Source organism: Blennius ocellaris (genome assembly GCF_963422515.1).
Source record: "Blennius ocellaris genome assembly, chromosome: 3".
NCBI classification, from domain to species: domain Eukaryota; kingdom Metazoa; phylum Chordata; class Actinopteri; order Blenniiformes; family Blenniidae; genus Blennius; species Blennius ocellaris.
Window position 1 is genome coordinate 4744876 of NC_137652.1, and position 27973 is coordinate 4772848.

The 27973-nt window shown below is 45.1% G+C and overlaps 1 protein-coding gene across 4 annotated transcripts in view; it reads left to right on the top strand.

The window, feature by feature from the left end:
• Window positions 1-27973, top strand: part of LOC308128664 (protein sidekick-1-like) — a gene marked incomplete at its 5' end in the record, with an annotated part of 285540 nt that overhangs the window by 184352 nt on the left and 73215 nt on the right. For all 4 annotated transcript variants that reach the window (XM_080494304.1, XM_080494305.1, XM_080494306.1 and 1 more), the window contains 10 exons: window positions 1916-2091; window positions 5285-5368; window positions 7330-7524; window positions 9026-9142; window positions 9268-9435; window positions 10050-10152; window positions 10544-10717; window positions 15951-16087; window positions 17452-17599; window positions 26776-26916. In XM_080494304.1, coding sequence (XP_080350430.1) covers window positions 1916-2091; window positions 5285-5368; window positions 7330-7524; window positions 9026-9142; window positions 9268-9435; window positions 10050-10152; window positions 10544-10717; window positions 15951-16087; window positions 17452-17599; window positions 26776-26916 — 1443 coding nt within the window. The remainder of the gene's footprint in view (window positions 1-1915; window positions 2092-5284; window positions 5369-7329; window positions 7525-9025; window positions 9143-9267; window positions 9436-10049; window positions 10153-10543; window positions 10718-15950; window positions 16088-17451; window positions 17600-26775; window positions 26917-27973) is intronic.

The window sequence follows — 27973 nt, forward strand, 5'->3', positions numbered from 1 at the left end:
AGGGTTTAAGAGCATCGTCTCTCCACAATTCTGTCAGAACATTTTAAAGGACATTTGACCATCCTGGACACTTTCTTTGAGCCGCTCCCGTCGGGCAGCTGGAATAAAGCCATGACAACAAAAACAAACAAATTCAAAACCAGTTTTTATCCTACAATGAGGAGGGGGGGAGAAAAAAAACATTGAATGCAGCGAACAATAACTCATGACCTGACAAGGAGATTGTGTAATTTCTGTATTTGTGTGTGTGTGTGTGTGTGTGTGTGTGTGTGTGTGTGTGTGGCGGACGTCTTGAGTGGCTGGAAAGCAGTTTTCATTTTGTTGCAATAAAATGTCGTTTTATGGAGAGAATTTGGTATTTATCTTATGGCATACAGTACATTGTCTCAACGTCTTAAGTGAAAACTGGAAAACTTTCGTTTTGTTTCTTGCGCCGAAATCAATGAAAACACCACTTTTTTTAAAAACAGCTCTCAAGTTAGAATTTCTTTTCAAAACCGCCCCGTCTCCATTGAAACGCAGGAAGACGCAACATTTCAAAACGCTGCTGCTGCACAGGAACATTATTGATGTGTGAATGGTTCCCCGGTGGCACGTGAAGAGACGCCCCAGCACACTACACGCGGTGCAGTCCAGTACACGCCAGTTAAAATATTGATTACATTTGGTAGGCAGTCATGATATTACGGCTGGTTGGAGTATATTGCCCTCGTGGTGTACTCGTCACATTTCACTTGCTTTAGGCCGCAATAGCTTCATATTTGACCCATTTCTTATGAATACGAATCCCTGTAAATCCCACGCGGTACTTTCACGGCACGTATTATATGGATCCGCGCAGTAACGTCAGCTGCGACTCTGCCGCTTGGCAGACGCGTACAACGCGGAGGGAATAATTGCAGTGTCTGTTTAGCAAAGGGAAAGCATAATTTCTAGGTTGGTCAATCACTTGTAATCATCCCAGTCGGATTTCCAGCCAGTAAAATGTGTGATTTGACAGGAAACGTATCAGGGCCATCATACAGAAACTGAATCTTGCCAGCTTGTCTTCACCTCCTACACATGTCCTCATATTACAGTTCTTTGTGCTGCGCCGCACCACCAGCCGGGTGGATGCACGAGTAATACCAAAAAAAAACCTCTTTAAAAAAAAAAAGAGAGAGAGAGAGGGAGCAAATGCAATAATAATAAATCAAAACAATGCAACTCTAATGATGTCTGAGCTAATGTATTCAGGAGGTATCACTTGTACAGGATGGCAGTAGCTTGAATTTCATGAGCAGCTTTTATTATGAATTGTTTTGCGTTCTTCCATCTGTCTAATTTCTGCGGTTGTTTTTGTCTCTCGATGCTTTTACGAACCACTCTAATTTAAATCTAAATGCACTTATACTGGTTAGAGTAATGGACCCTTACGTTGTCGTTCTCGTTGTCTGTGTTTTTAATTTATTCTCATAGATTACTATTTGTAGACAATGAGGATGCTCTAACTGAGCTATGACTTTCGAGCAGTCCTTGACAAAAAGCAGCTCCGGCTACTGATTACATAATTAGCGTTTGTGCTCATGACTCACCAGCCGAGGATTGAATACAGGTGAGAATAACAAAGTATCGAGCCACTCGTTTAGGCACATTCATTACGACGCACACGTTTTTACACACAGACACACAAAAGGATGGTGTTTTGATGAAACAAAATTTCATTTTACACCCCAATCCCATTTTCTTTTCCAACATTTAGAGTAACTGAGTACAGCTCCTTCATGCTGAGTAGAGCTGACTGCTCTGATATAAAGACTGTCATCACTCATTTCCTGCCTCATTGACAAATAAACTGATGGATTTCGCACGTTTTTAATTGCCTTCTGTCGTCTTTCCTTCTCCCGCTCAAATTCTCCTCACCCTCTCCTCTCAGACCGGTGGACGGCCTCGTGGTGTCATGGAAACATGACGGGCGTCGGCTGGCCGCGGGGCGCCGGCTCGTCCTCCCCGCCCCTTCCCCCTCCGACTCCGGGTTGTATGTTTGTGAGGCGTCGCTTAGCAACAGCTCCGCCAAACCAGTGGAGGCGAGGGTGCACCTCACCGTGATGGGTAAGAAAAGCTGTCCGGTCAGTCTCTCTCTCTTCTCCTCTCTCTCTCTCTCTCTCTCTCTCTCGCTCATCTCTCCCTCTCTCTCTCTCTCTCTCTCTCTCTCTCATCTCTCTCTCTCTCTCTCTCTCATCTCTCTCTCTCTCTCTCTCTCTCTGTCTCTCTCTCTCTCTCTCTCTCTCTCTCTCTCCCTCCCTCACAGTCATTGGCAGGCATTGACCTGGTCTAGTTTTAATCACTGAGCTCAGAAAGTATCAAATTGGCTTGACTTCATTTCTCCGTGACTCGTCTTGACCTCATCCAGCCCAAATCTCAAACTTAATCTCGAGTCACACTGTGGAAAACTTTTTGTCCCCACAAAATGGCGGCGAGTCGCCTCAGGCTGACTTGTGTCCTCACACACGCACACGCACACGCCCTGCCTAATATACCTATCTGTGATTGTCCTGGGAAGCCCTCAACATGTGATTAATTTCTGTTAACCTTACTCTTGTCTTCTGTTGTACATTTGTTTTGCTCCCGGCACAATCTCATTCTGTTTATTCCTCCGTTTATTCCTCTTTCATCCCTGGAAGCGTGGCCGCGGACACCCCACCCGGCAGGAGCTGTCAGTCACAGGAGCCTCCGGGCCACGGCGTGCGTGCGTGCGTGCGTGCGTGCGTGCGTGTGTGTGTGTGTTCGCATTCACTAGTAAAATGTCCATTGTAGTCACAAGCAGCTGTTGTGTCCATGTATACACACAAAGTCCTCCACGGATGCATGAGTGTGCTCGCATATGATCGCCAAAGCACACACACACACACACACACACACACACACACACACACTACACACACACACACACACACGCCTGTTGGCCCGACAGCTAAATTAGTTTTTTTTCCCGGAGTCGCCAATCAATAGGAGAACACTGAAAGCACTCAAACTGGAGCGAACTCGTCACCCCCCCGACACACCCCCCCCACACACCCCCACAACCACCCCCCAACCCGCTTCAGGTCCTCAGTCCATGTGCGTAAACAGAAAACAACAAACATGCGATCTGGGAGAGCGTGTGATTGATGAAGCGAAACTTTTCTCCGCAGTTCGTCAGCGTCTTTTTGATCTGCTGTGATTGTCAGAGCGAGGGAGCACCTAAGCAGAGAGAGAGAGAGAGAGGGAGGGAGCGAGAGAGAGAACTACCCATGTCTTCAGAATACTTACTAGTTAGAATAGACCCGGCTGAATATTTATACCCGGCTCATTCTCTTTCTTTGTGCCCCCCTCGGCATCTGTCGCCAATTTTTGTACCCTCTGCCTGCCTCTTTTTCTCTCTGCCTCCACCTTCTCCTCCACAATCCCCGCTCTCTCCACGTTATCCTCCTTCATTAGGCGGCAGGACTGTTAAGGCCTGCCTGCCAGGGACAAAGTCTGCATGCATTCATATGTATCAGAGACGTAGAGACTGATGAATACATTGGTACTGATCCTCTTTTCTCTGCTACGGGCTCAACAGAGCTTGATGCAATAAAAGGGATTCCTAAACAGAATAGTGTATGTGTTTGTGTGAAAAGAAGGAGACAGCCTCAAAGGTATTCATTATTCAATTTCATTTCTCTCCTTTTTTTTCTTTTTTTGCCCCAATCCACTAATCGGAATATGTATGACAGTGCATCCTCCATGTTGTGTACTGTACAGACGGCTGCTGGTGCAACAACAATGCATCTCTATGTTGTTCCCCATCTTTGTTTTGCAGACAGACAGGCGGGAATCCATAAGAGCTCAGAGGCCTAAAAACAGCCACCCCAACCCTCTCAAGATGTGTTTTTGTTCTGTTTCTGCACCCTCGCGCTCACCTGTCTGCAGGAGATTAGCGCGTCCGTGTTATCAGTGTCACGCCACGTGGATGTAATCTCATCTCTCGTTTCCTCGTTTCCTGCGCCACGCCACGCTGCCCCCGTTCCCCCCCGACGAAATTCTTCCCAAATTTCACTGCGTGCATTAAAGATAGAAGATGTGCTCACACACACAAACACGTGTGGGTTTTAAAAGTTCCCAGTAAGTTGGTAAAGAAGTTGAGAGGTGGCAGAGTCAAGTAGGATCAATGTAGCGCAGCAGCTTGATCGAACTGAGCTTCCTCAGTGTGCAAAGGAACAGAAATAACACCGGAGGCGAGGGTCTGCGAGTAAAACCGCCCAAAATATGACAGCACTGTATCAAAAATGTTATTGTTTGTATGTTATTACAGTTCAAGTATGAAAGTGAGAAGAAAAAGAAGAAGTAGAAGAAAAAAACCGAAATTGAAAAGTCTATTAAAATGATTCCAGTTGGTTCAATAGCAATGACATCTTTGGAGCAACTGAAATCCACATTCATTATTTAGTTGGTGCGCTGGACATTTCATTTTCCACCCAGTCATTTTTCAGTGGACAGGTGCCGCCGCTTTCCCTCCGACTGGAAAACGAATTAGACACTGCGTCGCCCTCTCCTCTGGGCTCGCTGTGTCAATATCTCACTGATTATTAGCATTTTTTTAAATATATTTATTTGTTTATAGAAACTGAGCCGCCATAGTTTCTTTTTTTTATATATATATATATAACACATAGCATTACAGTAATAAACCAGCAGGCATATATTCACATTTAAATCTGGGAAGTTTTTTTTTTATTTTCTGGTAGCTGCTGTCAGCGTTTAGAGGGGTTTAGAGCTTTTTGAAGGAGCTGTTATTGGCGGTGAAATGGAGCAGATTAACAAAAGAAACGGGAGGATACCGTTTCCCTGGGGATACTAGGAGTGTGTTTTTCTTTGGCTGTGTGTGGAAATCATGTCACGGGGGCATATAGACAGGAATCCTTGCCTCGCAAATGACACTCAAGATACTCAAGGCCAAGAGGTGGGGGGGGGAAACCTTTTTTTATTCTGCGATGCCGACTTCGACTCTCAAACTCTCTTCTCTATTAAAGAATAAATGCTCAGAGAGGGCGAACTCCCAGCTCCTCTTTTAAGTTTTTTTTTCTCTTCAGCATTTTAAAGCTGAAAGTGTTTTTTTAGGGGTTTTTTTTTTTGTTTTTTTTTAGACAACCTAATATTAGTAGCACTTTAAGCCCTTCCTGTTCCCTATTCGGCTTTAGAGGCTGCTTTATTTCTATATTGGTTCTGATTGTGATGTTTATTTAAATCCCTTTTGTCTGGGTCTGGAATTTCCTCTGTGCAGAACCACCCGCTCTGACTGTGCAGCCCAAAAGGAAGATCTCAGCCGACCTGGACAGGAACGTGGACATCCCCTGTCTGGCTACAGGTACGCCGCCTCCGAGTGTGACAGCAGGATGGTTCTGTGTGGGGTTTGCATGTTCTCCCTGTGCTTGTATGAGTTTTTCCACGTTTTTTGTGTCCCGCAGTGCAAAGCCTTGCCGCTGAGGTGAATATGAGTACGATTAAGATGTGGTGACGTGACCCTGTATTCGCCCATACTCAACTGGGATTATCTCTTTTATTAATGTTGATTAAATTTCATTGTTTCCCTGATGAACTGTTAGAATTGCCTTCATCCGCCACACAATTTCACACTCACAATATAACTAAATAGCTCCAGTCAGCTCAGTTCAATTGGATTTTATTTAATGATATACAATATATCTTTATACTCTAATAAATTCCTCCTCCTGTAACCAGCTTTTATGGAGGCCATGTATTCATGTTCTACACCGCTTTATCCACTTTATTGTTGTGGGAGGATTGGATCGGATCCTAACTGACTGTGAGACGGGTCGCCGGTCCAACACGAGGCGAGCAGAGAGACAGACCACCACACACTCATTCACAGCAACCTTGTGATATAAAATCAAAACACACACACAAAAAAAAAAAGATTATTTGCATTGATTATATTTTGATGAAAAGGCGGCAGATGGTAAAATAAATAATAAGATAAGATTTGCCAGTTAATACTTGAAACTGGCCATCTTGCATCATTTATTCCAAATCTGTGCTGCATTAAAATGACTGATGAAAGTGGCCACTCCTTCTAAAGCCGCCATCCGGCTGCATAAAGCTGGTGAGGCTGGTGCTGCTGGTGAGGCTGGTGCTGCGATTGGCCCCCAACTTCATCCCGTCAATGTCGGGTCTCTTTGTAAAAAAACAAAGCTCCAGTCCTGCTGTGTGAACAAGAACCTGCTGCTCAGCCTGATTCAAGGTGACCTGGTCCAAATCCCATCAGGCTGAGGTTTGGCCATCGGCGTCTGTGAGCGGCGGTTCGGGAGGCCTGTCGGTGCACGATGGCGCTGGGGTCTTGGTGGCGTGAGCACGCCGCCATGTTGACGGAGGGAACTTCTAAGTTTCACCAAGTGTCTTCAAATGGATTACATGAAAAGCTTCACAAGAGCACGGCTGGACACACTGTGAAAACTGCAACACTGTACTTTCTGCTACTCTCTCTCTCTCTCTCTCTCTCCCTCTCACCGAGTTTATGTTCCTCCTCAGTAATCTGATACAGTGGCAGTGTAATTAAATCGCACAGGCCTGAGGGTGCGGAGAAAGAGGGATGGAGGCTTGGAGAAGGGAAGGAGAAAAGACAGAGTGCAGTGAAAGAGAGTGAGACAGGGAGGGGGGAAGGAAGGAGGGAGGGAGAGAGAGAGAGAGAGAGAGGGGGAGAGAAAATACTTCACGCATGTCTGCGAGAGCTTGACACCAACAGATTGAAGGAAAGTGTGGAATCCATCGGTCTCTCTTTCTCTCTCTCCACGTCCCTCAAATAGCCACAGACACACACACACACACACACACACACACACACACACACACACACACACACAGAGGTGGGGAGGCCTGCCTGAGATGGAGTAATTGCATGAGCCCCCTGCCTGTCATTTCTGGCATGTTCATCAGACAGGTGGGCTGCAAACTCTGCAGGTATTCAACGCGCCGCTCTTGCTCCAAATCTTTTATTCACAATGTTTTGTGGCCCCGTCTGCCACCCTTAGCCCAACACCTCCACGCCTTCCAATCAATATATTATTAGCAGTCATTATGCACGCATGCATATTTATAAAGAGAGCGAGAGAAAGGGAGAAGAATGACTGTTGATAAAAATCTGGCTTGCTTTTTTTTTTTTCTCTCTTTTTTTTTCTTTTTGCCCGGCACATTTTTGGAGCGCTTTTGATCAGCAGTGAGGTCAGCTGGCATGTTATTAGGGAAACTAAATATTTTCTGCCCCCCCCCCCCCCCCCCCCCACCCCCTTTGTGCGTGTTCCTCTTGTGTAGGCGTCCCTCAGCCGAGGATGGAGTGGTACAAGGACGCCGTGCCCATTTCCAAACTGGCCAACCCCCGCTACAAGGTCAACGCGGCAGCCGGGCTGACTGTGCGCCGGGTCCAGCCCGGAGACGGGGGAATATTCCAGTGCGTGGCCCGCAACGCCGCAGGGGAGACCCAAGCACACGCGCAGCTGCTCGTCTCCAGTGAGTTCCTCTGTCAGCTCGGACACACACACACACGCCTGAGATCTCCGGAATGGATTGTGCTCCCGTGGCTTATTTTCCCCTTTCACATTTATTACAAGTCCTCTTCCACGTGAATTTGCCTCACTTTCTTCTAATAATCAGTTTTGTTTATGTGATTATGTTTCTTAAAGCTGCAGCTCACGATGATTATTATTTTTAGAATAATGCGAAAGCAAAATGTGACATAATTACATTTCTTGTTTGTTTTTTTTTTTACTAATCAACACTTAGAACACCATAAATATCCAGAAATGAGAAAATCTCCCAGTTGAGAGTGTTGAGGTATGTAATTGTGGGCATTTTGGATTAATAAACAACCGAGAGGATATAGAGGGTAATCGTTTTTTCTGTCAATCAGCAAACCATTGCAGCTACGTTATTTCTGCCATTCATCCTTCACCTTTGTTCATGTATAAATGTAGCAGGTATATTAAGCAGACTCTTTTTTCTGTTCTGGATTTACACATAATGTTTCGTATACTGTCTCTGGAAGTAGCCCCGAGTTTATCCGCTCATCCACCTCTGGCACAAGCGAGGGCCTGCGCCGCGCCGACTTCAGACGCGAGGCGAGATCCTCTGAGGATTGGTCGCCAGTCCATCACCGGCAAAACCCAGCGAGGCGTTAAAAACACACACCAGTTCACCTCCTCTGCATGTATCACAGGAGAAATCTACTTTCTGTCCTTCCTTCTTCTGTTTCTCTTTATCCATCCGAGGGTCCCTTTGAGGCTCGAGCCAATACCAAGTACAAGTTGTGTTTTTTTTTTAGTATTTTAAGTCGTATTTTATCTGAAGCCCGCTTCTCTCCGATTACCAGCATTGAGCTGGTCGAGTCCTTGTAATTTGGCACCAGCCTCAAGCTTCTTTTCACCTTTTTGAAGAGTATGTTACCTTGTGATCATGGAGATGTTGGTGCTCTGCGTTCCTTAACCCAGTGGTAGTTGGTCAGTCGAGGGATTTAAACAGACTTCTGCTCAAAATATCCTCTTTTTTTGATTTGAAAATCACATTTATTGTCTATTGAAATGTTTCATAACAGGTTGGTTTTTTTTCTCCCCCCTCTTCTTCTTCTTTTTTTTTGTTTTTTTTTTCAGTTTTAGCCATTTTTCATTCAAGTGACTGCGTCAGAGAAACACTCCGCCTTGACCTAATGCTCCGCAGGTCGTGCCGGCTGTTCATACAGTTATATTTGCCTCTGAGGAGTTTCATTTTGTTCCGTGAACATCTGATAATAATCAAAGGTCCCCGTGGAGCCACCACGCCACCATCGTCCTCATTTATGCCCTCACACGTCGCGCCACGTTGTGAATAAAGCCTCTATATTGATCAGAGAGGAAGCGTCTGTGTTTGGATCAACAGAAGCATCCTTTTTCCCTTTTTTTCGCATTTTTCCTTTTGCTCCTCGCAAGTCTATTTCTGTCTTCTTTCATCAAGTGGTGTATCCCCCTTGCAATTTCAGGTGTGGCCCCTACGTTTACCTCCCCCCCGTCAGACCAAACAGTAACTGATGGCAACACCGCCGTGTTCACCTGCCAGACGAGCGGCGCTCCAAAGCCTGCCATCACCTGGAGGAAAGGTAGCAGACCGTGCGCCGCAGAGACACAGACGCACCGGCAGAATCTGGTTCTAATTAAAATGTGCTCAATGGCTTAATTACTTTCCTTCACCTTGAGGCTAATTTAGTGTTTTCACTCGGTGCAGGATCACAGGTCTTAGCCAGCGGCTCCGTCCAGGTTCCCAGGTTCACACTGTTGCAGTCCGGGGGCCTGCAGGTTCTGCCCGTCGGCTTCCAGGACTCGGGGGAGTACACCTGCATCGCCGCCAACTCGGAGGGGACCATCAACTCCAGCGCCACGCTCACCGTCTGGAGTAATGAGACGCACGCGGCGGCACATGCTCGGCACACACAAACAACAACAGATTAAACTGCTCAATATACATTTGCTTAAAGAGACTAAAACAGACATGGAACAGTAATTCATCCATAGCTGTCCAATTGCATTAGCTTGCAGTGGTGAGTGGATCTGTGATTGGTTATTGATGCAGTTAGCCGGTGCAGGAGTGAAGTAATCATTTGATTGGCTTGATGGGAGGCCGACGGATTAGCTGATAAAGTTATTGATTAGCTAATTGTTCCCATATATACACATATAAATACATGTGAACAGGAGCTGGCTGTTGTAAATGAAATCCACTTTAATGAGATGAACATTGCTCGAGCAGATTTCTGTTCTCACTGTTGAGTTCAATGGAGACTATGTGCTGTTTATCTGGCTGTGTGTGTGGGTGTGTTGGGAATGCATGCCCGAGTGTTGAACCTTCATTTACAGGCATTGTTCAGTGACACACATTTAAATGTATGCATTATATCCACTTCATGCTACAGGATGGAGACATGCAAAACTTTATTTCCTTTTTTTTTTTTTTTTTATTCACACCCTCTAATTCTCTCATTGTTTTTTGTCCTCTCTATCACTTGCCAGGCCGCACAGTTATTTCTGTGCCTCCGACAGACCAGCGTGTTATCAAAGGAACCACCGCCGTTCTGGACTGTAACGCCACGCACGACCCCAGGATCGATATCAGGTACGGTGCTCGTCTGCCCCGCTGTTTACCGACACGATCCCTAATCTTGTAGCATCTCATCTCCCCGTCGACCGTGCTGTGCAGAAGTTTTTTGCGGTCGATGTAAACAAACGCTACTTATCCATCATATAAAGCCGGCGGGAAAGCGTCTGATCGGTCGATTCTGCAGGCGAGGGGAACGACCCCGGACATGATTACAAACCACCTTCAGCTTAAAGAGGAGCAAAGGAGGTGGTCAAGGCGGTCACAGCAAATACCGAGTTTAAGTAAAAAAAAAAAAGAAAGTGTTTTTTTTTCAGTTTGTGAAGGAAAGTTCTCCACGTCCTCGGCAGCCTTTAAACTCTCCCATGTCGGCTGTTAGGAAACACATGCGAACCTCCTCCGGTTGCAGGTTCATGTGGGATCGAGGCGGCGTGACGGTCCTTCCCACCAACGGAGGCCGCGTCTCCCTGCGAGCAGGATCCCTCACCATCAGCCAGACGTGGTCCGGCGACATCGGGGACTACAGCTGTACCGTGACGTCGAGGGCCGGCAACGACTCCCGCTCCGCGCGCCTCGAAGTCATGTGAGTTTGAAGAACACGTCTCTTCACCTCGATCAGTCACGTTGCGTTTTCTTCACAGGGGTTAAATAAATGAGATATGGGGCCTTGATGAGCTTCACGCTACCTGTTTTTTCCGGTTTGCGGGCTTGGCGCTACGATAAATCAATCAGCTGCTTGCTGTGGCTTCGTGTTTAACACGCCGACGAGAGAGCGGCGTTTGTCTTTTCATTTAACTCTTACTATGGAAACAAGTCAGCGTATTGCTCAGTTTATGTGCTTCGTTCTGCTTCATGTATATTTTACCTCCTCCTACGTTTTCAGACATCTGGTTGATATTTGATTATCACATTATTTATACCTCGTGAATGAGTCATTTCTTATCTGCTTTTCTGCCTTGTGATTAGTCTCGTTGATTTTGATGCAGCGCGGCTTTAAAAGGAGGAAAAACATGTTTCTGTCTTTTCATAGTGAGCTGTTGGGCTGATTCATGTTGCAGATCTGATTGACAGAGAGAACGTCTCGTGATGCGGAGATTTAAAAGGAAAAAAAAGGCATCGACGATGCGAAATAAAAGCGAGGAGACCCAGCAGATGGGCGAGTTGTTGCACTGGAAAACACGGGGAAATAATTATTGTCAGGTACTTCCAGCACTTGTTTCATGAGTTAATTGCTTGTTTCTGGTTGTAGCCATGTTCAGTCAAGGGTCAGCCCCTCGGTGAGTTATTACGAGACAGAGTAATAATTACGTGAGCATGTATCTGACTTTAAGTAGACGCTACACTCCCACTGAGTTGAGATGCCCTCACACATTGCCATGCCAAGCGTACTTGCACATGTGCGTTTGTGTGCTGTGGGGGTTGGGGGGGGGGGGGGAGCCCCTCCCAGATGTGCCGCACGGTGGTCCCGGGTATGAGCAGGCATCATTCCCATCTGCTCACATTAAAACAGGCCACGCACATTTAAACTGTTGTCCCGCTCTGCGACCCTCACAGCCTCATTATGGCCACTGTGAGAGAACAGGTAGCGGCCTTTATCTATTAATAAGCACTTCTGTAATATATTTATAATGGGCACTTATGATATATTCATATAATTGCAGGGTAGAGGGGAGCGAGAGAGAGAGAGAGAGAGAGAGAGAGAGAGAGAGAACAAAGATCCACATCCCTCTGAATTATAGAGGAACGAGAGGTTACACATGTCACCCTCAGAGGGAGGGAGCAGATCTGTGTTTACAGCCCAATAAGAACACACGAGGAACGGCGGGATTTCTGTATGACCGTGTGTGTGTGTGTGTGTGTGTGTGTGTGTGTGTGTGTGTGTGTGTGTGTGTGTGTGTGTGTGTGTGTGTGTGTGTGTGTGTGTGTGTGTGTGTGTGTGTGTGTGTGTGTGTGTGTGTGTGTGTGTGTGTGTGTGTGTGTGTGTGAGACTGACATCCTTGTTAGCTCCGTATCAATGGGTCACAGAGGCTAACAGACGCTGGCGGCTGCAGAGACAGACTAATTACCAGCAGGTTATTGGTTCAACTCCCGTAAGACCCATCCATGTGTCCGTGAGTTTGTGACGGTGTGTGTGTGTGTGAGTATGTGTGTGTGTGTGTGTGTGCGCAGGCCGGGTGTGAAGGTAGTTGCTCTAACATTCTCTGAGCTCATCCATTAATTAATACGATCATGTCAGCTCCGAAAAGAAAACATGGTTCTCGTTTCCCTTCGCTCCCTCCTCAGCTTGGCGGCTTGTCCTTGCACTCTCCTCGCCCGACTCTTTTACCGGCTCCCTCGATTTTCTCGGTTCACGCCTCCATTAATATTGAGATGTGAATTTGTACACAAGCGAAAAAGAAACCCGGGGCAGATGTTTGTAACCCCGCGCATCCCGACGCAATTAAAAGGAGTTTGCAACCTGACAGCGGAGAGCCCGTTGACAGCGAACGTCCACGACCCAGATTAGTCAGAAATAATTAACCTTGCGAACACGAGACGCAGCAAGTTTACGAAGGAGACTCTTTCATTGTGGATTCGGAGTAATGATAGTCGCTCTTTTCTTTGATGTCCTTTAATTTCTCTATTTGTGTTTTTTCCCCCTGCATGCACCTGCAGCAGAACTACATTTAAGATCTACATTTGTCAGCCTCTCCTCCTCCACCGTTTAAAGAGAGTTACGATACACTAAACTTGCTTTAATTAAATGTGTGGATTCTCTTTATTGCTTTCGTGAATATAACCGGATTGCTCTCATTGTTATTAATATAGCGGGAGCACACAGGGGATGGGCAAATGTCTGGAAAATGTCTTTTTAATAGATGTGCTGAAATATATTTGTGGCGACACAGAGCCCAGACGGCAGCATGCGGACCAAACCATATTTAGAAAAAAGATATCGCCCACTGGAGCCGGTCCTGGACTGAACCCAAGAACTAACCTGGATGTTGGAGCCAAACTTATTCAACCACACATATTTAACAGAACAACAAAGCACAGGAAGCGAATGTCTGCCTAATGAACCCTCCCAGCACACTGTCACAGACGTGCTGATGAGACACAAAGGCATAAATGTGTAATTACCTGCTCAGGAACGCGCTTTTGTTTGGAGGCGCATGTTAAAGATCTACTCTGACAGCGTCTCCTTATGAGAAGTTGCGGTAGATTGACGGTCGTCGCAGCATGTTTACGTGTGACGACACAGCGTCGGTTTGATTCGGTGGAGAGGCTGAAACCGATTTCAATCTGTATGAGTTTAAAAAGACAAAACAAAAAAACAGACTTGAAAACATCCAACCTTCACTTATTAACCTGTTCTATATTGTTTTCTTGATTTCTACAAATAAAAACCCAAAGTGAAGTTCAGTGTGAAGACGACAAGTCGTGGTTTTGTGGAGTTACTGGGCGACGTGCCGACTGTTTCTTGGCTCGGATCAGAGACTTTTTGAAATCTACCTGGTTACTGTTGGCAGCCAAGAACAAATCCAGCCAAGGGCTTGAAGCCTCTTTGAAGTTACTCTAATTCTGATGTTATGAACATTTATGTAATATTTTTCCCTTGGTCTTTATCAAGTCTGACTGGGAGTCGCACGATAAAGATGTTCCTAATAATTTAATTGGCCTGGGTGCATTTTATCAGCCATGTGTAATTTAGTAATTCAATGTATTAGCAGCCTGAATTAAGCAAATGTGGCGGTATTTCATCATCGTCCTTTCGTTCAGATTTATTGTTTTTCATTATGTTACTGCAGAATAGAAAGTCCAACGTTAATGTCAGAGAGACACACAGTCTAAACTGTCTCTGTCACAGCCGGCTCATTATTTGCATTTTTCATTAAATACCAGTTGTTTCCAGCCTCTTAATAATAAATGTGTCCTTTTTCCCGATTGCTTTCTTAAGTAGTGCTAAATTCACTTTACCCCTTTAACGGGCAGGTGGCCATAATTTTTTTTTCTATTGTGCAGCTCTTTGTTTTCTTCTCAACAGTATATGAAAACGTTTTGGTTTTTTTTACTGCGTGACGGAGTGATTCTTCAGTTAGTGCGCCTGATGGATGATTTTATCTTCAAAATATGAAGAAAAAAAAAGGTTTGAACATCAGCGCTGTGTACAGCAAACTACTTAAAGAAAAGTCAGTGTATTTTATTTTATTTTTTAATAAAACAGGACTCGGTGTAACAGAAGTTTTTCACTCTGCATACAATCCGATTGGACAAAGGATGTGCAGGTTAACTTTAAAGTATTGACAGATTCCTCAACAATACTTGATGGTTAAGATGTTCAATCTATTCCTATTTTAGTTGTGAGGCTCCTAAATACAGTTCATGTACTTGTATAACAATGAAAAGTTCATCAACACATCACTAAAACTTTCTAACATATCACTTCCATCTGCATTTACATCCTCCAGCATGAAATTGTGTAGATGTGTATCTCCTCCTCCTCTTCAGAGGAGTGTAAATATCATCATTTCCTTTTCGGCCTAAAGCTCTTGACAGTCAGTTGTACCTCTCGGGCCTCGGATCTCAAGACGATGTTCAAGGTCTCAAGATACGATGTTTGAGGTCTGTGGCACATTTATTTTGAAAGTCCAGTGCAGAAGATTCTCTACCCTTCAGCAAACCGTAGCAAAATCAACGAAACATTTTGACCTGCAGAGTGCAGCGGCGGAGAAGAGTCTCACTCCCGTTTGACTCAAGAAGTGTCAGTCTGTCTCTTCCATCAATCCATCTTGCGATGAATGTGTGGAAACGGTTTTGATTAATACAATTTCCCTACGTCAGTTATTGTGCTAATCACTGTAATCCCCCTGCATTTACATTAAGACAAGAATTCACTTTGCATTTTTCTATTTGCAAATCCAGCTGTGATATTTGTCCGTATGATGTTGAATCCCCCCCCCCCCCATCTTCTTGTTGCTCTTGTTCTACACCAGAATGATAATAGTTGTAGCCGCATGGCATATTAGTATTCTTTGACTTGTTGTGGAGCCACTCCTCTCTTATCTTAGGCGCGTTAAAGAGGTGTATACTTATTCATGACTTATTTCCCCTTCAAATACACCTTGAGACTTTTAGATCAGACTTCAGCAATATTAAAACGTAGGTTTTTTTTCCTGTTTTTCACTGTCGAGCCTCATGGGGCTTTATGAGTTGCCGCAAATGGAATCTCGTCATTGGAACGAGTTAATTTCTTGCCGGTACTTGAGGAGTTTCTCTTTGTTGTGGACAAAACAAATATGTTATTGGTTAATACGTTATAAGACTGTTAAGGTGGAAGAGCATGTTTTCCTCCGTCGGCTCAACGGCATCTGTGGTTCTCACTGAACAGTTACAATACTCCGATGAGAAAGAAAGAAGGGAATGTCACTTATATAATATACAGGGGAAAAAATGGCGTCTCTGCTTTTAACCCACCTATGGCCTCATAAATTACATGTCTACGACAAAGTAAAGGTGCTTGCAAAAGAAAATAACTCTTTATTCCTGCACAGTTTCGTTTTCCTCTAAACAGTTACAACGAAAAGTACGTCCTTAAAAAAAAGTAGCATCCAAAGAAGAGCTGGAGCCCCCCCGGTCCAAAAGGAAGAAGAGAGGAGTCGGTGCAGGGCCAGCCAAGACGTGGCCGTCGCACCTCGAAGCCTCGCTCAGACACCCACCATGGCCAAACTGTCACCTGGGGGATTGGAACCCGTAAAACAGCTCTGATCGCCAGTTTGCTTGAGAAACGTCCGAAACGAAAGTGTGAGGAAACCTGATCATGTCTTTCTTGCCTTCAGCGAGTTGCCGCACTCTCCTCGCTCCCTGACGGCTCGACTCAACGACTCCGACTCCCGCTCCGTCCTGCTGTCCTGGCTACGCCCCTTCGACGGGAACTCCCCGCTGCTGTACTACCTGCTGGAGCTCTCCGAGAACAGTACGTACGACTGCCTGTCCGTCTCCGGACGTACTCGAGAGCTGCCGAGCAGCAAGCAGCTGCTCACTTGCCGTCTGCCAGTCACTCACATTCGCTCGTTTACTGGCATACGGAAAATCACGTCGTTGTGTAAATGTACTCCTGGGTTCCTTATAAACATACATACTTCCTTCCTTCGCCCTGCCTTTTCCTGCTTTAGCTCCCTCTCTTTGCATCTCTACCCACCCTCTCTCTCTCTCTCTCTCTCTCTCTCTCTCTCTCTCTCTCTCTCTCTCTCTCTCTCTCTCTCTCTCTCTGCCGCAGATGTTGTAACAGCAGGCTGGCTCCCTGTCAAATAAGAAAGGAGAAAGAGAAAAGGAGGAAAGAAGGATGGAAAGTATGACAGGGAGAACAGATTGGAGGGAGACGGATGGAGAGCTGCTCACTCTGAGCGTCAGCCGAGCTCCTGGCTCATGAATGTGGGAGCTGGACTGATGAGAGCAAATATCAAATGTTAATCCTCATTCTAATGAGAGCAGCAGCATAAGTGTGACTTGAAGTTTGTTTTTTGTTGGGGGTTTTGGTTTTTTTTGTTTTTTTGGGGGGGGGGGTTGGTTGTTGTCAGCATATTGCCGCTGCCGTCTCACAAGCATAAAAAATACAGCAAAATAATGGCAGAGAGTACGGGAGGAGAAAGGTGCTATCATGGGAGAGAGGAGAGGAAATGTGGCACCGGGGAATAACAGGCTGGAGATAAAGGGAAAGATGAAGAATGCAGAGAGCTTAAATGTTTGGTCGATTTCAGTGACGGATGAATCCAGACAGTATGGAATGGATCAGAGGTTGTTTTTTTGTTTTTTTGCACACTGATTACCTGTTCCATGCTTGATGTATATAGGATTCATTTGGATTGTGTCTGAGGGCGAAAGGCCATGTTGTAAATATATTTTCATGACACACCGGCTCTAATATGCTGGGCTCACTTTAAAAATGGCCGCTATCCTTCTCACTTAGCGAGATCCACATGTGGCTGGAACAATGACGGGGATCATACCGCATCTGTCCCCGGTGTCGTCGGCAGGGAGACTGGAAGATAAGCTGGCGCCGAGCTGGCAGCGTCACACAGCAACATCTGTGCTTTTTTTTTTTATCAATCTTCCTTCCTTTAAACTTACTTTTCTTTTAGCCTTCTCAGCTCCTCCTCTCCTTTAGGATTCTCTCCATCACCCCCTCTTCCTCTTTACTTTGCCACTTTCATCCATTCCTCCCCCTTTTTCTGTTTGATTTATTGCCCCCCCCCCCCCCCCCCCGAGTGTCCCTGCGTCTTTGTTTGTCCTGCCTCGGCCAGATACCATCGTCCTCTAATCTCTGCGTCTCCCGTCTAGACTCTCCATGGAAGGTGTACCTATCAGAGGTCGATCCCGCCGTGACCGTCGTGTCGGTGGGCGGGCTCACGCCTGCCAGAACCTACCAGTTCAGACTGTGCGCCGTCAATCAAGTGGGCCGGGGTCAGTACAGCGCTGAGACGCAGAGGTAAGGGAACGTGCGCGGCGGGGGCTGCACAGTCGGCGGCGCCGACTCTATCAAACGCGCGCGCTTGCAAAATATGCTCCGTGGTGCCCGACTGCAAATTCACTGATGCTTTCCAAAAAAAGCGTGAAACCAATTTACTAAAATGTAGAACATGCCACAATGTGTGTGAAATAGTTTAGCTTTTTTTTTTTCTTTTCCTTTCTATCCAACTCTGTTCCGTCTCTGTGTAATAGACTTGGTCACACAGCCTTAAACAAACAGGGAATGAATAAAGTGGAACCTTTCTGCAGTAAAATGGCAAAGCGTGTGTGTGTGTCTGTGTGCGTGTGTGTCTGTGTGTGTGTCTGTGTGTGTGTGTGTCGCAGACAAAGGGGGGGGGGTAACATGCACCATGAATTCAGGATTGGCTTTAACAAGGCCGGGATAAAGGGAGCATCCCTTTCTGTGTAGAATCTATTTTCTTTGCAATGAGCAATTTATATTCATCACATACATGCATGCTGTAGGTGTGTGCGTGTGTGTGTGTGTGTGTGTGCGCGCACAAGCTTGCCAGTCACTTTCCGTTGCAAATGTTAAACATGCTGAAATAAGCTGCTCAGTGTGTGTGTGTGTGTGTGTGTGTGTGTTTGTCTTTGTGTGTATAGAAACAGGAGGGAGTGTGACGTTGTCCAAAAAGCAAATAGCTTGCATTGCAGATGTTTCATGTTTGTGCTCGCCGCCTTCGCCTGTGTGTGGGAGTTTGTGCGTTTGCGCGTCTCTCCCAGGAGGAAACGCTAATGGGGGTAATTACGATGCCTTAGCACTGATGGAACTGTGCAGAGAGAAAGAGGGTTGGAGGAGGTGTGGCAGGCCTCTCAACAGTTTTGCCCCTGAATACACACACGCATCGAATTTCTGACGCGCAACACAACAGATGCGGTCGTGCATCATGAAGCAGAGGCTCACACACACACACACACACACACATGCACACAGGCCATTGTCTGACTGAGGACACTGACCATCGGCAGATGCCAGTTGCCGTTCTGCCAAATAAAAACTCCACAGCGGCAGTAGCCGTGATTGCCGCCGTCGCACATTCGCACACCTCAGATTACACTCCCCTCGCAGTTCCCATCTTTTCAACTTCTTCTCTTATCTCCTCTCCTTTTCTCTCTGCGCCGAGTCTTTTCCTCCTCTGTTCCCTTTTATTCCAAAAATCTTTTCTCACTAATCCCCCTGCTTGTTTGTCATTATCCCTCTCCTTGCCGTTCCTCTCTTCTCCCTCCTGCACGGAGCAGCTTTGCCACTCTGCTACCTAGTTCTCAGTCCAAAGTTGGTTGTTAGCGACCCGGGAGGATAGATTGGATTGATCCTCCTTTAGCGAAGCTCTGGCAGACAGACAGGCCATTGCTGGTCAGTGAATCAGAGCAGATGGATACGTTTCTTCTTCAGTGTTCGTCTCATATGTAACCACACACACACACACACACATGCTGTACACACACTTCCCTTTTCATCTGCTGGGTGTTAGCGGGATACGACACACACACACACACAGAACTACCCTAGCAGGCTCAGTTGCCAGAGTGTTTGCAGCACATCACACACTCAGGAGAGTGAAGCAGATTAAAAATGTCCTGCAGAAGCTCTGAGAGGACAAAATGCCGTAATGTGGACAGAGAGCAGAGGAGACGCTTTGTAATACTGATGACAGAAAGCCCTTATTAAAGTTTGAACTTCCAGCTGCTTCTCGTCCTGATTAGGATCTTTGTCATAACAGCATCAATTTATACCTTTATCCCCACCTCTCCTCTTTCCTTTTCCACCTTGATTCCCACCTTCCTTTTGTTCAATAGGGTTCAGAGGAGCACACAACGAGCAGCTGCAGAAATGTACATTGCAAGAAAGTGCAGTATACGAATGAAGTTTGATCAATGCCGGGAAACATTAACGCAATCTAAATTCAGAAACCCCGGCGAAGGCTTCCAAACACACAGTCGACACGCGGACCTACTCATGCGTGACCCGCTCCCACGCCATTAGCAGCTCTAGAGAGGAAGCATTAGCCGTGGAAAGACAGATTATACATAAATGCCTTGAACTCCAGGCATCATCAGCACTTTAAAGCATCCGTCTCAATTCTTTTCCACTTTGTTCTTGTTATTTTTTTATTTTTTTATTTATTTCGTTGTCACTGCAGCTGTTGAGACGCATCGCACTTCGGCGGTGTTGATTATTTCATCCACATAGATACACAGCTGTGAAAAGTCACAGCAGGAATTTGTCAGACTTCTTTCTCAATGCAAACAAAAATAAACGCGAACTGAACTGATATGAAGCAGCAGGTTCAGCCATCACAAACAGACACCACATGTAAAGGCGAGACGCGAGGCCTGCACAGTAAAGATACTCATAAAGGCCCATTTATTTATTGTGTCAGTACTTTGTGTTATAGATTATATCCTTGCAGCCATTCGGTTGCCATTTACGTTGTTTCACTCCGCTGTATGTTCAGCCTCCAACAATCCCATTGGGCTCTCTGAACATACCAGACGTCCTGAGGTATTTCCCACCAGCACCTTTCATGCTTGGATTGTCTAAAGAAGACGGTATATGCTTGGGCCATGACTAGAAATGTTAAAGTTCATGTTAGAAATGTGTAATATAGAGAGCCTTTAGGCCTCATTGACCTAAATTAACTCGCGTGTATGTTTATTATATCTTTCCGACACAACAACACAGCTGTCTGGATTCACTAGTCCTGCATGGTTGATGTTAAATTCAGTGTTCAAAAAGCGTGAAGCCATCACATTTTAACTTTATACTTTTTTTTTAATACATCCTGGAAGAAGAAATACCAGACGAGGAGCTCTGAAACTACGACATGCAGACATTTCTCAATCAAGTTGAATAATATCAAATGATATGTGGACTTTACTCATGTAGCATATTATAGCACATTTCAGTGTGTGGGCACCTTGGGGTGACGTGAGGGGTTTGATGTGGAAACTGCAATGCGACTTATTCTATCGTCACAGAAATCTGAGATAAAATAGGATTGTAAGATGAGCTGAATCAAGGTACGTTTAATGTGCCTGTATGAGCCTCAGCCTTTCTACCTTCTAATTTAAGTTGTAAAATCAGTTTGATTAGAAGATCAATGGGATGAATGTGTGTCTCGCTCTGCTTTGCGATGTGTCAATCTCATCAGACTGTATAGAATTGAAAATATAGTTTTCATGGACATTTACAAAAATAAAAAAGATAACCTTCCAGCATTAGTCCTTGAACCAAAAATATGTACATTTTCTAATAGTAACATGCGTTTTGCTTTTCAATAGGTTTATTTAATAAACCTGCGTTAGTAGAGGTCAGCCTTTATTTCTGTTGAGCTGAACAGATCAGCGTCCTCCACGTGATCTCGGTATTGTGACAGCTAATTCAATTTTAAAATTAAAACAGGAAGACCAGAAAGTTCTGAGAGCAGATAAGGATCAGCTATTGACCAGCGTGGATCGAGGCTGTCTTTCATACATTCATGCATTTCTTTATCGACGTCGACCTCTCGCTGCGTCGTCTTGCAGGAGCTTCCTCTCATTTACATGAAAATGAAAACCTCCATTATTCATGTTGCACGCAAATTTCCGGCGCGGTGAACCCAATCAGGCCGAGTTCTGGATCACATTCCTTACATTTCCTCCAAACAAAATCACTTTGTGGCTAAAGCTGCCTGCAATAAGCCACGATTGGCTCATCGTTTGGGTTTCTGTAAAGTAATGAGGCCCAACATGAAAACTGTTCTGCATGACGTTTCACTGTTATTGGGGGATTAAAGACGTGTTGATCAATGAGGAAGGACTGAAGCGATCGCAGTCAGGGAAAACTTCTCAAAGAGAAAGGCTAATACTTCACGTCATAGATCTAACTCTAACCCTATATCAATAGTAATAAACTGTACGAATCATTACTTTAATAAAAAAAATAATAATTATCCATAAAAAATTGAAACGCTGAAGGATCTTTGAAGCATCTTGGTGCACATCCAGCGAGGGCTTTAATTGATTGTTATGAAACGATGTTATAAACTAATGAGTCATTATTACAATTTCCCCAATGTTCCCTTGTAAATTAATTGCCATGCATCATGTCGTCCCGGCAGCTTGTTAATATTTCTTAATTATCAAACCATTCCCGATTCAGTCCTGGGAGAGGCTAACGAGAAATTTCATTTACATGCAAAGATGTGATCGTGTGTGTTGAGACTGATGATGATGATGATGATGACGGTGGTGGACAACTGTTTTTGCTCTGTTTTTGTCTCACATCCAGAATTGCCCCCCCTTCCCTCTGAAGCATTTCGTTCAGTTTTGATTCACACACCCAGCTTCGCGGAAACATTCACTCATTGGGTTTTGAGGGCCGGAGGTCAAGATCACTGCGACGACCCAATGAATTCTCATTAACACCGTGTTTCTGCAGACCCTCCAGGGAATTTCTCTCCGTTCTCCCACACACGCTCACTTGATAGTTGGCAAAAGTCAGAGTCGCATTATGTTTTTCCATTTTTTTTCTGAGGGAACAGGACGCCGGCGTTTTAAATCATTCCTCGACAGCAGGGGTTTTCAATCTGTCCCCCCCCCCCCCCATAGAGCCAGTACCTCGCCACGGCATCAATACGACACACTTTGTCTGCACCTGCTGAACGTCAGTGTGTTTTATTATTTCATTATTTACCCATTCCAGTTCCAACTGATGATAATTTGTGTTTCACTCAATACGTGTAAAGTTTCTAGACTTTTCACAAAGATTTCTTTTCACAGTTGAAACAAATTAATGCAGATTTTACATTTTTTTTCTTCAATTGGCAAATGATGCTCGGAACAGAAATAACCTCAGTGATTTATTGATTTTTTTTCTCTCTGCCATTGAGCCCCTCTGAATGAAGCTCCTGTGCCCTCAGTGGGGATTGGCCCGCCCCCACAGTCTTGATTAGATATACAGAAAAACCTACTGCAGATTGAGGAATAAACAGCCATGCAGCTGCGGTCCTATTTAATTTAATTTGTAGTATTTCAACATGAGCGTGAGGAAGGATTTTTTTTTTTTTTGCCTTTCGGTCGTTCACTTCAAATAACGTCTAAGTCACTGCGTCGACTGAGCTGACCCGCCTTCTTGCTGCTTTCCAGAGCAACCCCGGAGGGGCAGATATCATGCTCCGAGAGGCAAAACAAACCCAGTCTCCCTACAATAATTAGCGACAGTCTTATCTTTATTTGTGCAAGTGTTGCAGGGTGGCTTTTTAACAAGGAGTTTTGTAGTCTTGACTCGTCACTGGCAGGTCCACTGCTCCTTGATTGATCGCTCAAGAGTCAATTAAATGTTTCTACATTCGAAAACAAGAGGTCTCCTGAGGGTTTGTTTGGTTTTTTTTTTACTTTTATTTTAAACACATTTAGATCTCTGTATGCACACCACCATGGACTAGTGTTCTTAGAAAAACGTAAAGAAAAAGATAAAGCTAAAATTACAACATACAGTAAATGTTGTCCATTAACATAACCTCGTGTACAGAATGCACCAATCTGCATTCCTTGTAAACATATGCTTAAAGTATAATCATACTTTCCTGTCAGTCTCTGTCGTCTATCAACCTTCTACATTCATACACTTTCCAACCGCCGGCGAAACAGCAAAGCATCTTAAAGGAGACGAGAATTACAAAAAACACGCTCATCCATTCTTCTGCTTGTACTCCCGTCGCCTTGCACACTTTTCCCTTTTCGCCCGTCTTTACTGCTACCTCTGTTCGCGTCGCTCTTTCTCACTCTTTCCCCCCCCCCCCCCCCCCGCTGGATCAACACTTTCATATCGTGTTCAAATAAGGACGGGCTTAAGCGTCCCAGTAACGCCACCAAATGTGAGAGTCGGACATGGATTTAGCAAGAAAGCCAGCAGGCATTAGACTGTGGAGAATGACACAGATAGAAACTTTTCCTAATTCCCTACCGAGCACTGAGACCCACAAAATACACCGCCTCTTCTCGCTCGCACACCAGAAAGTGTGTGCACTTCTGCATAAAGTGTCCTCTTTTCCTTAATAACAGGGGACGGAGAAAGTGTGTCACGCGGCTTTTAGTTTGCTGCAGTGTGTGTTTCGTCTGGCTGCGGAACATGTGTGAATGTTTGTTAGCGTGCGGGTGCGGATCTGAAGTTTCGCGTGAGTGGGATGGTACGAAGTTTGTATTTTTAATCTCCTGTGTGAAGTTACTTGTCCTCATGCTGAACCCACTGTATGAAATATTTACCCGCGGTTTGGAGGGGGAAATAAGGCGCTTCCAGGGCAGCTCCTGTCGCCGAGCCAAAGCGTGTCAGCGTGCGTTTTTTTACTTTGAAGCGGTGAGTGACCGCGTCTGTTCGGTACTGTACCGTGGTGTCGCGTCTCCGTATTAATGTGCGCCATCAATTTCAGTCAAAAGCAGTGACATAGTTGAGGATTATATAGACCTCATTTCCACACAGCTACTCTAATGCCCATCTCATTCACACCAGGCCCATTACCGTGTGTGTGTGTGTGTGTGTGTGTGTGTGTGTGTGTGTGTGTGTGTGTGTGTGTGTGTGTGTGTGTGTGTGTGTGTGTGTGTGTGTGTGTGTGTGTGTGTGTGTGTGTGTGTGTGTGTGTGTGTGTGTGTGTGTGTGTGTAGCACCTGGTGCCTGACAGTGCCTAACCTAATGGAAGTAAAGCACAGCTGTAAAATCACTGGCCTGTGCTATATATCCGCCTGCGCGACTCTCGAGCTAACAGCTTTCACACCCCTGCTCTCACACACACACACACACACACACACACACACACACACACACACACACACACACACACACACACACACACACACATCTATACACAGCTATGCTTGTACATTTAAAGAGGTGTACAGATTCAGACACACAAATAGAGAGAAGCACGAGTCAGCTAATGGTTCGATTATTCGAACTCGGGCACGTGAGCTGGGCCACGCGGGGGGGGGGGGGGGGGGATTGGGGGGGTGCTAAGAGAGAGAGGAGGGGGGCGAGTCAGAGGGAGAAGGTAACGTAAATCTCCAGACATAATCCATGGAAGGGAAAAGACCATCGGATGGAGCGGTGTTCTTAAGCTGGGAGAAATTTGTTTTCCCTGTGTGTGTGTGTGTGTGTGTATGTATGTATGTGTGTGTGTGTGTGTGACCACATATGGCTCTGATTACGTTTGCTGAGCTGCTTACAGTAAAGCCAGAGGCTGGACCAGCTCAGCCTGTGTGCTTTACCAAGCATGAGAGGGTCGAGAGCTTTAATCACGCGCGAGGTTGTGAGGGGGGGGGGGGGGGGGGGGGGGGGGGGGAGAGATGAGTAAAAGATAGACGGATGAAATAATTGAGGCCAAAGGACGGCATGGAGGAGAGGTGAAAGTTTGCAGATGGGAAGAGAGAAAAAAATTTGAGAAATAGTTCTAAATGTCAAAGGAGAAATGGGCGGAACGCTCTGGAGAGACGCAAGAGGGCAAAGGCAGTGAGGGTTCACAGTGTCTCTCTGGAAATGAGAAAAGACAAGCTCTTTGCTCATTCTCTCCTAATAGTGATTTAACTATCTTTTGCTGTCACACTGTACAGCTGCTCTCCTGTGGGGGGGGGGGGTTTGAGGTTGAAATGGACGCTGCCCAGGGACGGAAGCTTGAATATAAATGAAAGACAAGTAGAAAAAGCTTGCAGTTACAAAGAGAGAAATAACACAGAATAATAACAATAACCTGCAACATCCTGGGTGGGGAAATGACGATTTGGTCTCATAAGCTGCCGGCGAATGAAACTCGCTTGGAGTTAATACCTTTTTTTTTTCTTCTTTTTTTTCACATTTGTTGTTTTAAACACCCGGTCTCAGCTCGATCATTCCCAGGAGAAATCCTCGAGTGTGCTGGAAGTGATGCGTTAAACGTCTCTTGCAGCAGCGGTTTGTTTGAAATAAATGAACAGTATAGCCAGAAATGAAAAACAAATGTATTAAATGAAATTGGAAGATACACCAGGAGACAGGCGGCGAGACAGCTGAGCACAGAATTCAATAAGGATTCATCAGCGCGTTTAAGCTGTGAGATGATGTTCCATAATAAGCCGCAGCTTCGTCACTGACGAACACCGTAATTTGTTTGTAAACTACATGACCCCCAGTGTAGAAAAGATGAAGTTACTCAGGAAGGAATATTGCTATAAAGGTTGGTTTTTTTTTTTCCCGTACAGACTGTGTGATATGACATCGCAGGTCACTCGGCGATAATAAGTTCTGAACCTACAAGAATCCAGTCTCACCAATTTATTCATGATACACTGACTAATACAATAAACTGCCTGCTTGTGTGGATGAGAATACATTGCCTTTGTCCAAAGCCAAAGTCTGTGCTCACTGGAATCAAGTGACTGTAAAGAAAGGAGTTGTAGCAACGATTAAAGTCAAAGTAAGTCTGCAGAAAGCAAGTGGACGTGAATGCAGTGTCTCCAGAATGAAATGATGTGTATGTGTATTGAGGTGAGCATGTTTTCCATACATTGTGAGGTCCTATATCTGTCTTGTCAAATGTGTTGGCAGTGTTAAGAGTGTTCAGTCCACCAGAGGAGGCCATGTATGAAATAAACACACTAAAGTCATGATCAAGTTGAGGTTTCTCACAGCTGCTGTTCAGGAACTTTCACTGGTTTTTTGGGGTTTTTTTTTGTTTTTTCGTGATACGACAACTTTGGTCCATATGCATGTCTAAACATTCAGCATAAATGAACCTTGTTAGTCCAATCTCTCCAGAAGGTATTAAAACACGCGCCTGCGCCTCAGTTGGTAATTCTGCGTGTACACGCACGTTTTTGTATGATAAATGAGAACAAATGTGAAAATGTGTAGGTGGATGCATGTTTAAAGGTTTGGTTAAGAGTTACAGGTATTAAATCGTGTTCCATCCACATCTATTGACACTCACGTTTTCGGAGCAGGAGTAACGTCCCCTTTATGTACCAACCACGTTTTCGGGTGTGTATTTATTTATCATGGTTATGCTAAGGTTTGCGTAATGTTTAAACCGCTGTTAGTCAACTGTGAGCTACATTAGCTAAGTCTCGAACGAATGACTGCAAGTCCCCCCCCTGATTGATGTGAACACAACTGTGTGTGTTTGTCAGGCTGATGCTGAGGGAGGAGGCGCCCAGTGCTCCTCCAAAGAATGTCGTCGCCAGCGGGCGCACAAACCAGTCCATCATGGTCCAGTGGCAGCCGCCACCAGAGCCCCAGCTCAATGGAGTCCTGCGGGGATACGTGCTCAGGTAAACACACAGGATCGTCGAGGTGTTTTTTGTTTTTTATTCCCAGCTCCATAAAGTCGACGTTTAGAGTCACGGACAGGAAATGCGTCACACTTCAGCCTGGAGACCATCAGACATCTGGGGCACATGTCCGACTTGTTTGGACTGAATTGAAGGGTTCAACAGGAATAATGAGGGGTTTCTGCCTTGTCACAACATTGACTAATGTAAACGAGAAGCTTTTTAAAAGGTGTGTTTGATGGAGCGGCAACATCTCAGACTAAGAGGTTGAGGACAGAAATACGTATCAAACCTCAGTTTTCATTCTTGTTCTGTTCAGCCGCAGACATTTTCTCTATTTCTGGAGACGTCTTGTTACTCTCAGATTTCCATATTAAAACTTGCATTTTACAATAATGGTGTGACTTATAAATCATTCCAGTGCCTTAAACACTTGTCAGACAAGCTGCCATCGACAGGTTGTCATGGTTTGGTTTATATGGGGCAGCCGCCAGCAAAATGCTGAAGCTGGTGTCAAATTACACGCACTCATTGCCGCTTGTCACGAAGAGATGCTCAGATCGACAAAAAGATGATTTCTGAAAGAATAGCCTTGAAACTGCAGACGTCACTTTGAAGAGTGGATCTTCTCTAAAGACACGATTCACATTGTTCTGAAAGGCATATTTTCCTCCCACGTTAAAAGAAGACATCAATACTTTGTGCCATAAATGGCTATTGCAGTATAAAGTCTCACAAAGCATTGCTGAATTAGAGCCGACACAATGTAAAGTGTTGTGAAATAGATTGAGGGTTCTGTATTTTCAAAGTATTCGAAAAGAGACTTTTCCAGTGTTGTTATCGAAACAACAGCTCCTGGATAAGGACCGGTCAGAGTAATGGAGTAACAATGTGTAAAGCGATTATTTTTGACAGTTCATTTTGCTCATCAGAGTTGCAACTGGTCGAAGAAGATAGACGTCTTTGCAAATCCTGAAGGCAGAGCAGTTCAGTGGAATTAAATAATGTGTTTCTTTCTCAGAGATCGAGGTACGAACTCACATCCGTTTGGTAACGT